We start from the raw sequence: 16,224 nt of genomic DNA, 5'->3' as shown, positions 1-16,224 counted from the left end.
TCCTCCACCCAAGTAGCACAGCTATAATTAGGCCTGTGCTCATAATGGGATTCTAGTACTGTCCCAGCATCTAACAAGTTTGGCTTGCAACACTGCTGGCTACCACAAAGAGTGAGGTATACCTGAGACTTATGCATAACAAAACCTAGTATGAGTTCTCAAACCAAATCGGTACAGTGTAGTGACAGACCTTATCTGCTAGGATGTGTGATATTGGGCAGTTTCCCAGGCTATGCTGTCAGTAGAGCTTCTTGAACAGCTCTAAATAACATGAGAACATAAATCCTACTCTATTAGACTGCTAATCTAGGAATATCACTGGTACCTAGTATTTTCTCTGATTGTATGAGTACTGAAAACCAGGAGGAGCCTTTGCAAGAATGGGCCTTGGTCCTAATCCTCTAATGCGCTGGTCTTCATTGCCCATGGGTTAGGAGCATGACAGAGATTGGTGGCATGGTGGCCACAGCTACATGACAGTACTCTACGACTGCTCCACCAGTGACTCTGTCTGAAGCCAAAGACATCTCTGTTATGTTAGACCCCAGGCCAGGGACTATGGTAAAAAAGCCCTTCACCCTATGTGGGCCACAGAGGAAGGCTTGAGCATAAGAGAATCTTTACTCTTCAATTTCTGAACAATAAAATATAACAATATGCCAATGGATAAAATTACTACCAAATTCTCCTTTATTCCAACCTCCCAAGAAATTCTAAGAGACAAGATTACCCCAACACCAGACAAAAACATAAAACTGTAACAAAATAATAAAACAGATTAAGAAATGGACAAGAAACTTAAAGAGACATTTTAAAAAAACATCAGCGCCCAACTAATTACACTAAAAGTAGGTGAAAGGACAACACCGCTAAGTAACAGAGAAACACAAATCAAAAGCATAATAAGCCATCACTTCACCCTAGGGTGAGTGACAGTGGTAAGAACACAAAGTAAAGATTGCTGGCAAGGCCTGTAGAGAAAAGCAGAGCCACAACCACTGAGGGTGCAGGTGTCTATTACCAGCACGTTATTGTGGAGAACAGTACTAGTAACTTCCCTCTTGGGTACACAGCTAACACAGATGAAATAACTCTACCAAATAGATGTTCTACACTCAAATGTCTACCATAAAGCTGTTTACAAAAGATTCAAAATAGTAAACAAGTCTGGTGTTCATCAACTGCTCGATGGATAAACACAGTACAGATACACTGGATATTATCCAACAGTGATAAACAATGGCATCTTGTAATTTATGATAATATGAATGGAATTAGATGCTATTATTGGATGAAATAGCACATACATAAAAAACAATACCATAAAATTTCACTTGTAAGAAGAGTCTAAAAAACTTGATTTGATAAAAGTTGAGTGTAAATGGTTGTTAGGAGAGTCTGACGACAGCAGAGGAAGGAGTACAGGTTAAGTGTCATCACTAAGTACTAAGTCACCGTTGGAGCAAATTATGACGTGGCACTGCAGAATAAGTAGAGTGACTACACATAACAATTACATACCAATTTTCTAAAAACAACCTAGGATTTTTAAAGTTTACATAAGGCAAACATGTGTTTGACAGCAAGCACATGGTAGCCTACTGATACATTTAACCTTTGTATTCGTGGATATCTGTTATAATACAATTAAGAGCTTATACAAGTTTGGAGAGAGGATTGGGGTAAAAAGAATACTCCCCAGGTGACTCTGTGGATGAGCCACATTTTAAATCTCCTGCTATTTGGGAATATACAGCCAAGATCTTCTAACTTAGTGGGATAGAGAACTTTTATAAACTGTCGTGACCAACATTATCCCTAAGCCTGATCTACTAGAAGATCAGGCAAAATACAGTGACTTACCCAGTTGTTTAAAAATGTTCTTGAAAAAATCCTGAAATAACTTACACCGAATACATTATCCATAAATAGACAGTAAATGTTCTTTATAGCACCAAGGTTTGTACTAGGGACATTAAATTATATTAGTAATCACCTGAGAATTAGCAAATTACAAAAGAACATTACAGCACAAAGGAATACTAAGCCAGTGAACCAGATAAAAGAATTGAGGTAAAATAACTCACATAGCTATGAATAATTTATAGCAGATGAAATCTGTGATAACTGACAGCAATATTTATATTCCCATAAAATTTGGTACAGTAGGTCAAACTGGCTTAATGTTGATAAAGTATGGGAAAGTAAGATGACTAAATATGAAAAAGTACGGTCTGCTAAAAAAAGCTAAACTATAGCCATCTGAGGTATTCATACATGACTGACTTCTCCTTTCTCAAATGTGAACATTGAAAAACTTAAAACAAATGAATTCTAAAATGTATACAAAGTACATTTCCACTGCCATTAATCTTAATTCAATTGTGCTTATTAGTACATTCAAAAAGTGGAAGTAAAATTACAACTTCTAAGTCTTTGTTAAAACCTATGGCAGACTCTCTTTTGCTGATCAAGAACTTAACTGCTCTTAATATAGCTTGCACCCTATTTCCCTGAAGCCACAGCAGGTTATGGATTCTCCCTAGGGTAGTGGTTGTTAATCTTTCTAACACTGCAATCCTTCAATAGAGTTCCTCATGTTGAGTGAACTCTAATCATAAAATTATATTGCTGCTACTTCATAACTATAATTTTACTACAGTTACGAACCCTAATGTAAATAAATGATACGCAAAATATATGTGACCCCAAAGAGGTCATGACCCACAGATTGAGAATCACTGCCCTAGGAGGACAGAAACTGTCATGAGGATGCCATCTCTGGTTCTATCCTTTCTGCCTTGGTGTTCACTGTAATACTCCTCTCTAAGATACTGACATTCAATAGATGATATCCATTATCACATTTCATTCAAATACCAGAAACTTGTTTCATGGTTTCAAGGATTCAAGGTATGGTTTCAAGGTTACATACAATTTAGCCTATGCCACAGAAACATGCTAATAAAGCTATGCTTCCCAGAAATCTTTACCTACAGTTTCCCAAAACACTGCATTAATTAGAGATATAATTTTTCCAGCTTATGCTGCCTTCTATCCATTGAGGCTGAAGAGAATTACCATAGACACTTAGCTAGAAAAGGTGTTAGGAATGGAAAAGAGCACAGAGAATGCTGGTATTGGGCTACGATGGTTCAAACTGCTCTATCCACTTAGGATGTAACTTACTTCTTCGTGGCTCATTCTCCTTATCTCTTAGAGGAATCATTATTAATACTATATCATTAATATATTAATAATACAAAAAAGTGCTTACACTGTGACATACTCTTGTCTCTTTCCTTATCACTCAAAACATACACTCCAAATATTTAACATAGCATTTTCTAACCAAAATTAAACAGGATTTTCCTGAACACACAACTGGCACTTATTCCATCTGGTTCTTTTTTATAGTTTGAAGGTAACACACAATTTGGCCTTTGCCACAGAAACATGCTAATAAAACTATGCTTTCAGAAATGTTTACCTATGCTTTCCCCCAAACATTGCATTAATTAGATATAATTAATTAATTAGAAATATAATTCCAGTTTGTGCTGCTTTCCATCTACTGAAGCTGAAGAGAATGCGCATAGACACTTAGGTAGAAAATATTTCCTTTGTTCACTAGTACAAACCTCTAAAGTATTAGGCTGGTGATTCCGTCAACCTGCCATAAGCTGGGGTCTTCTAAGAAGAGAGAATCTCAACGGAGAAAATGTTTCCATAGAATTGGCTGTGGTGAGCCTGTGAAGCATTTTCTCCTTTGCTGACTGATGTGGGAGGGACTACTCCTGGAGAGGTAGTCATGAAGTATGTAACAGTAAGCTTAAGCCAGACAGTAAACAGCATTCCTCTATGCCATCTGCTTTAGTTCCTGACTCCAAGTTCCTACCTTGGCTTTCCTCAATAGTCTAACACTTAGGATACATAAGTCGAATACCCTTTCCCCAAGTTGCATTTTTGGTCATAGTCTTTATCATAGCATTAGAAACTTAACTAAGACAGATGGGCCACAAGTCTGATACTTAGTTCTCTAGAACTATTCCTTTTTCTGTTTGACTACTGGTCAACAATCTTGAGGTTCTGTCTGGTAAATATAAAAAAAATGATATTCACATCTATATATTCATTTATTCCAATAATTTCTGCCATTTTTGAAATGAAAACAAAATTGGGACTTTCTTGCTACCACCATGGTACCTGCATTTGCTTTTATCTGAAATATAGAGGTTATTTACAGCATTTGTTTATATAGTATCTTAGGGTTTTATTACTGTGAAAGGACACAATACCAAGGTCATGAAGGCAAACCTCTAGTTGGAGCTAGCTTACAGAGGTTCAGTCTATTATCATGGTGGGAAGTATGGCATTACTGCAGGCCAACTTTGTGATGGAGGACCCAAGAATTCTACATCTTGATCAGAACACAGGTAGGAAGAGATTATGTCTTTCACAGGCAGCCAAGAAGAGGCTGTCTTTCCACACTGGGCAAAGCTTGAACATACAGACCTCATAGTCCACCCCAACAGGGACAATCTTCCTCCAAGACCTCACCTACTCTAAGAAGGCCACATCTCCTAAAAGTGCCACTCCTCATAGGCCAAACATTCATAGAATGAGTCTACGGGCACTAGACCTATTCAAACCACCACATAAAGTTTAATTTATTTATATTGTTTAAATTATTATGTTTTGCCCACTATTTCATTGATTCATTACTGCCACTTAACATTCTAAAAAGACAGGGTACTCTGAGGCCATTATGTTCAAAGTCAAAATTTCATATTTTATTCCAAATTAATATTCAAATTTCATATAAAAATAAAGCCAGAATTAATGATTCTTATTTTTAAACATATCAAAGTAAAAGCCTAACTTACTTGATTGTCTGCAGAAACCTCACTCTGTCATTGATTTCATCTGGAATCTTACTGAGAATCTGTTTAAGTGCCCGTGCCTTTTCATTGAGATCCTGGAATTCTGGCTCTGGTCGTTCAATCATATACTCTGATAAAACAGAAACACAATAAATAATGTCATGTGACCCCAACAAATTCACGTCTAAGAACTCCCAATGCTGACCAAAGGAAGGAGAGAGTGGGAAAGCAGTCATTTAGTCCAAAAAGAGAAATGAAGTTCAACTTGGTTCAGTGCAAAAATAAACAACTTCAGAAGTAAAACAGAATAAGACTACACATCTTTGAGATATATGGGAAAACCTAATAAAATCTTAATAATCTACCCATCAATTGATCAAAAAGGCTTCATCAGTCCTGATATTCTATATTCATGTGCCATGAAACCTTAAATAATGAAGTTCATGAAAGAGTAGGTCATTTATATATTTGTAAAAGGGAAATGTGAGTTCAGAAACTTAAAACCCCTATAGTGTAGAATACATTACAGTCTATTTTATTAAACTTCCTTTAGTATTGTGTATATGATGGATCATTATATTAAAACTCCTACAGTACTGAATGTTCATTAAATTAAATCCCTAGAGTGTGGAGTATTTTATGGTTCATCAGACTAAAACCTGTACAGTGTTGAATATACTATGGCTCATTATATTAAAATGTCTACGATGTAAAATATACTGTGGATCATTATATTATAACCACACGTATATTCTTAAAATTTCATTCTAAAACAAAGACCAATACAAGCCCAACATAGAGGCTAGGATCACAGAATGGTGTTTTAAAAAGAAGTTTCAATCAGACCTGGTAGATAAAAAGGCTTACTACTAGGCTCACTGTCTAGGAGGAAGCTCAGCAACTTACAAATGGCTCACAACTTTCAGTGAAATTGAAATTTGTTAAGCACTATATTAGTGGCTAAAAAGACATAAGCATGTAGTATCAAATACATCACATAACTAAATCTGACAAATACAGAAAAGTTAAGGGGCCTCCTTGTCTACTTTGTACAGATAATGTCGACTACCATTAGGATGACTGTCTGTTCAAATGGTAATGATCTGAAGGAAGTGCTTCTCAAAAATGGAGAAACTAAACAGTCTTCTTTCTGATACCTTCTACGTCATCAGCTGCCATACGAAGAAGGGACTCGGTGAAGTTAACTTCTACACTTTTTTTCTCTAATATTTTCATAATGATGTCTTGTGTGAGGCCTGGATTTTCCTTTTCAGCCTGGAAAACAACAACAAAAAAAAATGTGCAATGAGGCATTGGTCTGGTTCAAGATCTCTGGCTTCTGTGACAGAGGGATATACTGTGGGAAACACTGTGATGTACTACAGCTTCCACAATGAAATATTTTCTATGCTTTGATTGTTGTTTGTCTGTTTTATTTTGGGGGAAGGGAGTATCAAGGACAAAGAGCAGATATGAGGTGATGGGAACATCAGTGGGACTGGCATGCGTGATGTAAAACTCACAAAGAATCAATAAAAAGGTTAAAACAAAAACCTTACACTTCTGATCTTTTTCTGTAAGAAAAATTACTAGTTTTGAAACACAAAAATGTGATTGGCATTTTAAAGCTAATAGCTATGAATTTATTCACTCATAACGGTACAAGGCACTGGTGACACGGGTGCACTAGGGCACCATCAGCTTTGTTCAGCTTATGCATCAGAAGCTTTTACTATGTGCAAAGGTACAGAAGCACCTCGCTTTCCTTGTCTTTCCATAATGTCCTCTCTCAGTCAACCTAAAAACAATAAAATCTCTTTATCATGTATTACTCTTTTCATGAATACATCGAGATTTTTTAGCATATATAACATTTTATCTTAAGGATGGGCAATAATAACTCCTATCAAGTGCTTTTGGAAGATGTGCTATATTAGAATTAAATGCCAGGATGAGCAAAATAAAACACTAGGGTAGCTTTTGCACTTTTTAAATAAAATTGATTTATTCACTTACCTACTTTTCCATAAAATAATTTCCATTTCCTATTTTAGTTTTATAGCAAGAAATTTTGTTCAATGGTTTTAAAACTATCACTCATTGAAAACTGATTTTTATTTTTTGTTAGTGTGTGTGTGTGTGTGTGTGTGTGTGTGTGTGTGTGTAAAATGGGTTGCTTGGTGCTTGGCCATCAGCAAGCACTCATGTGCAAGTGTAAGTTAGAGGACAGCTCTGGGCAGTCTGTTCTCTCTTTCCACATTTGCATGGGATTAAGGGATTGAATTCTGCATATCAGGCTTGCTTAACAATTGCATTGATGCATGGAACCTTCTCACCAGTCCTCCATAGTACCCTGGAAAGCTATACACAGAGCATGGTAAATAATATGGAGCATGATAAATAAATACACATTTCTTAGGGTACTTGAACTTTAGGGCACTAAAATCTAGCCATACCAAGATTGAATATAAAGGCAAATTTTGCATTTCCATTTTCAGAGTAATTTAGCCTATTCCATTACTAAAAAAAACTTAATCACATTGAAAGTGTGTCTCCTTTAGGATGCTTGCCAATTAAATCTATATAATAGTTTTTCTTTTACCCTAATAATCATACAGAAGCCTATTTTCCAATCTTGATTCAATGACACTCACTCTGCTTCTTTTGAACCTCTCTGCCTTTGCAGTTCCATTCTAATGTCACTGATGTTAGTTTTCTTCTGTTTCATAACTTTCTTAAATCACTCTTGTTTGTATGAGGTCTAAAGTAGGAAAACCTCAGAGGTTGTGAATTAAAGTGGGTAAAGACACACAGTATACACATGTACCTCAATGAATGTTGGGATCACTGTACTTGCAATGCTATGCTTATCACTTTGATAAATGATTAATGAAGCATCTAAATTCTGTTTCATTAAGGTAACCCTCAAAAGAAAAATGATTCAAGTTTGGTTAAATACGCTATTATAGTCTTAGTTTCCTGAACTGCCAAAAACAATACTTGATGTTTATTTCATAACAGTTTATCTTCCTTGTTCAAGTAGCATTAAGTCCACCTACATAATGAATTATCTTGGGGGCATGGTGTTTACAGGAAATAACTGTAGAGAAATAGCTTGCTAATTAAGTTAAAGTGTTGAAAGAATTAAATCCAAGTTTGCATACAAAGTTTTAATACTAGTTTGATTTGGCACAGCAAAAGGTCAGCACTGGAAAATGCAGAAGTCTCACAGAGGCCCTGAGCTTTCCCAGTTCTCAGAGCTCAGAGAGCCAAATGCAGTTTATTAAGTAGTTTAGGTAGTAGAAATATCTATCTTAGGAGTTCGGCAATATTTTTTTGTCATTTTCAAAGAGGAAGTTCTTAAAATTCATTTTCATTATCTTTAATTATGTGGTTGCAGATAAGTATGTGCATGTGAGTGAAGGTACCTGAGTAGGCTAGAGGGACAAAATCTCCTAGAGCTGCAGTTATAGAAGGTTGTGAGCCTCCTGGTCTGGTGCTGGGAACTGAATTTAGGTCCTCTAGAAGAGCAACAAGTTCTTTTAACCTTTGAGCTCTTTCTCCAGTTTCTCAAAAATAAAATTTAAAAACACAAAATCCCCTTTCCAATATAGCTTTCTTTATTTTGAGATCTAACTAGCTTTGATAGTTAACAATAAATCACTGCTTAACATGAGATCCATGCTCCCCTTAAATGATTTTCACCATTTTTTTGAATTAAGAAATATTGTTGTGAACCTGAAGCAGAATAGTATATGCTAGTTTCCAGTACTTGGAAGGTTGAGACCAAAGGGTCATTTGAAAGTAGAAATTCAAGGCCAGACTTGTGTAACATTGGCTCAGTAGTAAATAAACAAATAAAGCAAAACAACACTAAAACATCAGTGCTGTGGATAATAAATGTATCCAGGGGCAAATCTAGATACATTTCTTACTATATTAGTCTTAGTCACACAACTGGATTTTTGTCATAATGTCATAAGAAAATTCCAAGGATATATTGTTTTACTAGTTTTTTTGAATATCACTAAAAGTAACAGCTAGTAAAAATTTAAGCTTATTCTTAATTTAAACATTAACATATTTTGACTTAAAAATAAGATATTTTAGTTAATGACAGGAATTTCCAAGTAAGTAAAAATTAATTTCGTGGGCATTCAAACATATATGTAAGCTGAGAAAGCAGGTAACATTTTAAAACAATATGCTCAGAATGTACATAAAGTCTCTAGAGTAGAGCTAAACAACAGAAATATATCCTGAGAACAAATATGAAATTAACTAAGCACTGTTAATTTTTCTCTAGTGGTTGTGTACAGACAAGTTGTTTTTATAGTATATAAGGAATGAGTTCTTACTGCTAAGCTAGCTTCTGATAATTTTAAAAAAATGTCACCAAACGTGTACATTTTATATCTTCAGGACAGTTCTGTTCGAACAAGTCATACTTCTTAGAGCTCAACATGTTACCAGTAATGAATAACTCAATAGCTCAGGTCTAAAGACAATGAAGCAATACACCTGAAATATCTTAACTACATTCTCAAAGTAACCTTAGTCTGTGATAGATAAGGTAGATTTTTATATCTCTTTATTAAACTATATGAAGTATAACTAATTTACATTTTAAAACAAGTTTTTAAGAATAGAAAAAAGAATTTAAAAATGCACTTCTAAGAGAGACCATCTGAAACACCACCATTTGCTGTTGTTTGCCTTTAAGTATTCAAAGCTTTATACAATAGACCAAAGCATAGAAATGTCTAAGTAATCTAAAACTAACAACAATCACCCAGTACTTAGATTTATGTATAACAGTTTAATAAATGTAAGAAGTTATTGTACCTCACCTTAATGAAAGCGGCTCTCAGAGTCTGAGCTGCAGACAAATTTACTCGCTCTAGCTACAATGAGAAATTTAAAGTTATGATTAGTATAAGTGTTCTTGGGGAAAAAACATTCCTGATGTCTTGTTCTCTAGTAATGATAAATCCATCATACAATAAGCAAAAGCCAGAATTCTTCAAAAAGTTAAAATTCTTACTTAACCCTGTAAAAAAAAAACTTTTAAGAATAAGATTCCCTTTACCTGAAAGATTTACAATACAGAATACATGACATAAACATGTGAGACAGAATTCTAAGTGCTAAGAGAAACAATACACACAACAACTTGAATTCCTAAAGATTAAAAATAAACTTACAGCTCCGATTTCCTATAGTTCTCTGTGTGCATACAAGTAATGATCAAAGAGTGAAAGAAACATGTATTTGGATTCTGTTCATATTTACTTCCATTTTAATTACTCTAACTTCTCAGTCAAGGATCAGCAAACAGTGCTGATAAAAAAAAAGAAAGAAAGAAAGAAAAACCTCAAACTGAAGCCTAGGTCATCTTAACTTCAGCACTGTTTCCGTCTGTATTCTACTTCTCTAGTAGTAAGTAATCAAACGTTAACTGTAGGTGCTGCAGAGATAGCTGAGTAGATAAGAGCACCCGCCTCTTGTAGAGGACCCTAATTCAATTACCAGCACCCATATGATGACTCAGACCTATCTACAACTCTGGCTCCAGGGGACGTCAACACTCCATTTTGGCCTCTGCAGGGACTTCACACACACATAGAACACTTACATACATGCAGCACCCAAAATACTCATATACGTAAGGGTACAATTTTTTAAAAGATTAAATGTTACGACTTCAATGTTACATGTGAGGCTAACAAAGTCAACTTACTTTAACAGTAAACAATACAGTTCATGTAATTACAGTGAATGCTGTTTAAAGAACAGCACAGTTCATCAGATCTCAGGTATGTACAAAAGTTGGGCTAGACAGATAGAATGAATATTTCCATACTGACTGGCCATGTTCTTTGGTTTTACACCCTACTGCCTGATTTTGATCTAATGTCTGAGTCAGATATGTCCTTTCTAGCACTGGCATTACTAAATGACTCAGTATCACTTTCACTTAAATGCAAGTCAAAGACCAGAACAGCAAATGAGGAGATGGTAAAAAAGTATCCAAGATAGAGATTTCTAGACTACATCTGAATATTTCTATCTTACTAAGAAAAGTAGCCACAAGGTCAGTCAGACAAGTCTTCATAAATCAGAAGTCTGTAAACTGCGAAACAGTTCAGCAGAGCTCTGTTGTGAGTACACCACATACCTGCAATGAACTTAATATATATATTCCCTTACTCATCTGGTTTCCCATGCCCAAGAGTAACCAGGCATACAAGCCCAGACTTCATCTGCAGAGAAGTTACCATCTCAATGAACTCATCAAAATTGCTCTCAAATCTCTATAGGCTTATACTGCACTTAGGCAACAAAGACTTTTACCTACCCTATAAAAGTACTTCTTTTATGCCTCTTAGTTGTGACTGAAGTTTAACAAAACCGTGTTCACCACATCATCTTTTTCCTGACTGAAGGTTCTGAGAATATACTCTAACAACAGCAGCCATTTCATTAAGTAACAATTAAGTGCTTGTGGAGTGTTTATCTACAGAATTGTACCTAATATTCATAATACACCTGTTGATATCATAATTGTATATACAGAAAACATTGGTTGATACAAATTTCCCACTTTGTCCTGAGACAGGGTTCATGCCATCAGCTTGGCTCTGCTGCCGGTATACAAGCAGCCTTTATCATTGTTCACAATAGAGTTGCATATCTTGAGAATTAATGGACTCCAGAGTTCTACCATGTTAATAATGGTGGAAAACTAGTCAGTCCTTACTAAATCTGTGAAAAGATGAAAAGGAAGACAATAATCACCTTACTTTTTTTTTGTAGCATGACCCTGGCCCATTCTGAGTCTGAGGCAGGTTTATTTTTTCCCAATCTGCTTTTATACCATTTTAATTACATACAAGTAATAAGGTCAGTTCTAGGTTGAAGAATAAGCATGACAATAAACACAAATAGTCAAGAAAGAAGCAAGGCAATAAACAAAAATTCCCCTGATTAGTTCCCTGATCACTGTTTCTAAGGACTTATCAGGATGACCAAGATATTTGAGCCTACTTCCCTGTCCTAGCCCAAAGTCATATTCTTGCCTGAAGCCTACTTCTCTGTTCTAGCCTAAAATCAGATTCTTACCTGAGCTTACTTCCTTGTCATGGCCGAAATTCCTGCCTGAAGCCCACTTCCTTGTCCTGGCCCAATGTCAAATTTCTGCTTAGTGGCCCCCCAAAGCTCTCCAAATCCCCCCCCCTTTTAATTTCATAAACAAGACTGCAATTGTCCTAAGTCATTCTGATAAGAATGCCTTCCTTACCAGTTGTAGGATATGCATTATCAAAAGCAATGCACTTCTGTCTTAGGTTGGTAAGGCTCTGTGCAGAACTTACCTGTCATTGCCTGCCAGCCTGTTAAATTAATAACTCTGTCTGGGGGTACATTTTTTAATTTCAAGCCATGTAATTTTGCCGCCATCATATTGATGTTGTTAAAGGGAAGTTCTATCACAATGGGCAGGAATAAACGTATTCCCAGGACAAGAAGAGTTAGCATGATTAAGCTATATATGCCATTCTTGAAGCTTGACCAAGATGGAAATACAGGCCATAAATAATTTTATCAGAATATCTGTAGCATCAAAGCTCAGTGGAGCAGTATTTAAATTCATAATCTTAGTATGCAAAGTTAAAACATCCAGAGACGTGTTTATGCCAAATACCCTACAAGCGTCTTTTAACTTTTTCCCAATTATAGTAACTCTCACTGCAGACTTTAGAAGTAATACAACCCATTGGTATTTGGCATGGCACTCAAGATGGCTCCCTACTCTTAAACTCTGAACCTCCTAATAATTTGAATAGTAGCATAAAGAGCATCAATCCATTGTTCCAAACACCTATCTAAATACTCAGAACATTAGTAACATATTTTTGCTAAATGATTAAGAAAAGTAGCTGTCTTAACTTCTTGTGTCAAAGCAATTGCAGAAGCAGTGGTACTAGCTATAAATGTAATTAAAGCTGCTATACCAGAAATAATCAAACCCACTACCCTCTTGGTTCTGCTTAAAGCCTGACTCACTTCTTCTAGTACTTGCAAGTTTTTCTGAATTCCAAGGCCCCATCAGCTTACTTTTAAGAGATAGTATCTAACTGATTTTAAAGTGGCCTGGCTTCTTAAATCTATCTTTACAAGTTCTACCACTTAATTTCTTCAGGGTTGGTGACACTTAAGTGACACAGGATTTCATATCAGTCTAAAACAGAAGAAAAAACTGCATTTTGTTTCCAATACGTATTACTGAGTAGAACCATGTGAATTGCTGGGGTTTCAGTTGTTGGCTAGAGTACCTTCATAAAGAACCCTGGTCTGTTTCAAAATTATTAGATGACTAGCAATTAATAGCATATACACCACATGTTCGTTCTAATGAAGGAAGAGGATTAAGAACTACATTTTGCATAACTAGACATCAAAACAAGAATTGGCATTGCTTGGGTCTTAGCCTCATTTCATGTCACTACTGAAAGAGGAAAAATCCAAATGAGAAAAAAGAGTGCTTAAGATATCTCCACTATAAGGTGAAGCAACAATGACAGCTAACAGATCCCTAAGGAACTCAGCATCACCCTCTCTGTTCAGCCCTACACTCTATCAGCTGGAGCAACATGTCCTACTGCTACAACTTTGAGGACAGATTTTGAACACTTACTATTATTAACTGTACTTGCCAAATTTACACTCAGGTTCACTAATAAAATACATTTTAAGTACAAATGCAATTCCAGTTATCAGGAGCTCATTTACTACAATGATCTCTTTAGAACCATCAGTTCATTCCCATATTTTTTTCAACATCACGAGTTCTCAAACTCATGATTAGTAGAAAAAGAAAAAGAAAAACAGAAATCAATTTATCCTTTGCTAACGTTTTCAACAGTCTTGCATAAATTCTTGTGAAAGTTGTTTTTCTAAAGGTCCAGAGAATTAGGTTAATTAGTTCTAAATTGCATACAAATCTAATGCCTCTTCAACATAAGACAAGATTAGGTTTTCCCTTGGTGACACCATCCTTACACCTCCTCCAATCTTACTGATCCTGCTTCTTAAACTAAACTGGGCCATATTACAACACTAAAATCTCAATGTGTATTTTGTAAGAATATCGTGAATCAGGTTGAAAATTTGGCATGTTAGCTGCCACAAAAAGGAAAATGACATAACCTATGCTCTATACAGAAAACGCTGTGTTCCTATCAGAGTAGTTCCTGTGTTTTTCAAACAATATGACAAAGCAGGTAAGAAGGGCCACCTAAGCAGTATAAAAGCATCTGCGAAACAATGTTGGCAAGTATGCAAACACTCTTATATTGACCACAATTTTCTCAAAAATATCAGGTAAGATTTCCATAATCATAGCACCATATGCCTAGTATTATTCTAAATACATTATATTATATAAGTTATATATTTTCTTAAGTTGTTGAATTAAATAAGATATTACTTACTCCAATTTTAATAATGAGGAAAACAAGGAAAAGTATGTCTTTTTTGCAGCATAGCACTAACTAAATCATACTCCAAACTAATCATGTTAGAATAAAGAGACTTCAGGTAAAAATCCATGTATTCATTGTTGAGGACTTGTGTTTAGTTTATCTGAATTCTTCCCCTCCCAACAAAGGAGAAATCTGAAGTAAACAAATAACCTGGAATAGTTCTCAGGCTGTATTTGTTTGTTAGACCTATATATCGGAAAAACTGGAAGTAGGTGACTGAGAAGTTTCTGAATAAAAAATCATTTATTAAGAAACATTGGGATAATTAATTGATCAACAAATTTTGGCAGCCTAAAATTCCTATTTAGTCACAAAATGTTCTTTCACAAAATATGACACAAAATGTTTCATAAAATGTATTCTATTTTAAAATATATCCCTCCACACAGACATGGCTTATTTTTCCTACAAGAAATAAATTCCCTCTCTTCTCAATTTACAAAGAATCAGTAAGAAACAATATAGTTAGAGGAGAACCTGACCTCAGGCCTGGTATAAGGCTTATAACAACCAAGCTTTCCATTATGTGTAAGGAGGAGTATTTCACAGTTTGTTTACAATGTGTACAGTATACTTGGACTCTGAACTCAGTGGCAGCTGTCTGAACAAGAAGTGTGCTCCTCAGATATCTTGCAGCTGCTTTACTAAGTACAATAAGACCCAGAGTGCCACAAATAAGTGGTCTGTAACCTTGAATAACTACAAATTTCTAACATAAAGCTTGTCCCTCTAGATAAATAATACCTAAACTGTAGCTACTATGAATAGAATGTAAGGAGTATGGGTAGACTTCTTAATGCTCATGATCTACTATGGGGAAGACCTAGAGAGTCACATCTATTTTCAGTATCCCTAATGTAGAATTATTTTCTGGAATATTAATTTGAGACTATTTTTATTATTATTTATTTTTTTATACAAGGAGATTAAGAATGGATCAATTTGCATCCTTTTACATGCTGACCACCACTTGAACCAGCACCATTTGTTGAATATGCTGTCATTTTTCCACTGGATGATTTGGCTTCTTTATTAATGATCAGGTGGCCATAGGTGTGTGGGTTCATTTCTGGGTCTTCAATTCCATTCCACTGATCTACCTGCCTGTCTCTGTACCAATACCATGAAGTTTTTTTTTTTTTTTTTTTTTTTTTTTAAAGGTTCTAAATTTTATTTCTGGACAGACACCTAATTTAAACACAAGCAAGTCTCCAGGTTAAAAATGTTGAAATCCATCTGGTAGGGCTGACCGATGACCATAGTTCAGTATAAACCCTCAGTCTTGTCACTGTATAAATCCTTACAGACCCAGCTTCGTTCTCCTCCAGTGTCTTCTCTTAGAGTTGTACCTGATTTTGTTACCAGTTTTCATCCGGATCCACTGAGGAATTGGACGATTTTGCTTTTGTTTCTTGGCCAGGAATCGCTTGATTCTGAAAGTCTTGTGAGAAGACATGGCGAGAAGCCGAATCAGGCGCAGTGCGCACGATGGCGGGGGTAAAGGAGAAGAGCTACCATGAAGTTTTTAATCACTATTGCTCTATTGTACAGATTGAGGTCAGGGATGGTGACTCCCCCAGAAATTTTTATATTGTTGAGAATAGTTTTTGCTATCCTGGGTGTTTTGTTATTCCAGATGAATTTGAAAATTGCTCTTTCTATCTCTGTGAATAATTGAGTTGAAATTTGGTGGAGATTGCACTGAATCTGTAGATTGCTTTTGGTAAGATGGCCATTTTTACTATGTTAATCCTGCTAATCCATGAGCCTGGGAGATGAGGTGTTCTTTGATTTCTTTC

At 35.5% G+C, this 16,224-nt stretch overlaps 2 protein-coding genes across 2 annotated transcripts in view; both read right to left on the bottom strand.

Annotated features, from left to right (window-relative positions):
• Pdcd10 (programmed cell death 10) overlaps nucleotides 1–16,224 on the bottom strand; it is a 42,924-nt gene that overhangs the window by 5,618 nt on the left and 21,082 nt on the right. Inside the window, exons 3-5 of the mRNA XM_028786763.1 lie at nucleotides 9,734–9,787; nucleotides 6,041–6,158; nucleotides 4,887–5,013 (exon numbers count right to left, since the gene is read on the bottom strand). Coding sequence (XP_028642596.1) covers nucleotides 4,887–5,013; nucleotides 6,041–6,158; nucleotides 9,734–9,787 — 299 coding nt within the window. The remainder of the gene's footprint in view (nucleotides 1–4,886; nucleotides 5,014–6,040; nucleotides 6,159–9,733; nucleotides 9,788–16,224) is intronic.
• On the bottom strand, nucleotides 15,553–15,940 carry LOC114638344 (60S ribosomal protein L39). The gene has a single exon (XM_028786764.1). The coding sequence runs from the start codon at nucleotides 15,879–15,881 to the stop codon at nucleotides 15,726–15,728; it is 156 nt and encodes a 51-aa protein (XP_028642597.1). The 5' UTR covers nucleotides 15,882–15,940; the 3' UTR covers nucleotides 15,553–15,725.

The sequence above is a fragment of the Grammomys surdaster genome, unplaced genomic scaffold (genome assembly GCF_004785775.1).
Source record: "Grammomys surdaster isolate TR1022 unplaced genomic scaffold, NIH_TR_1.0 125580, whole genome shotgun sequence".
In the NCBI taxonomy this organism is placed as follows: Eukaryota; Metazoa; Chordata; class Mammalia; order Rodentia; family Muridae; genus Grammomys; species Grammomys surdaster.
The sequence above is the reverse complement of the archived record's forward strand: the minus strand, read 5'-3'. Positions and strand labels throughout refer to the sequence as shown.

Excerpts from the sequence above, each read along its gene's own strand:
- LOC114638344 (XM_028786764.1), bottom strand. The coding sequence starts at position 15,881 with ATGTCTTCTCACAAGACTTTCAGAATCAAGCGATTCCTGGCCAAGAAA.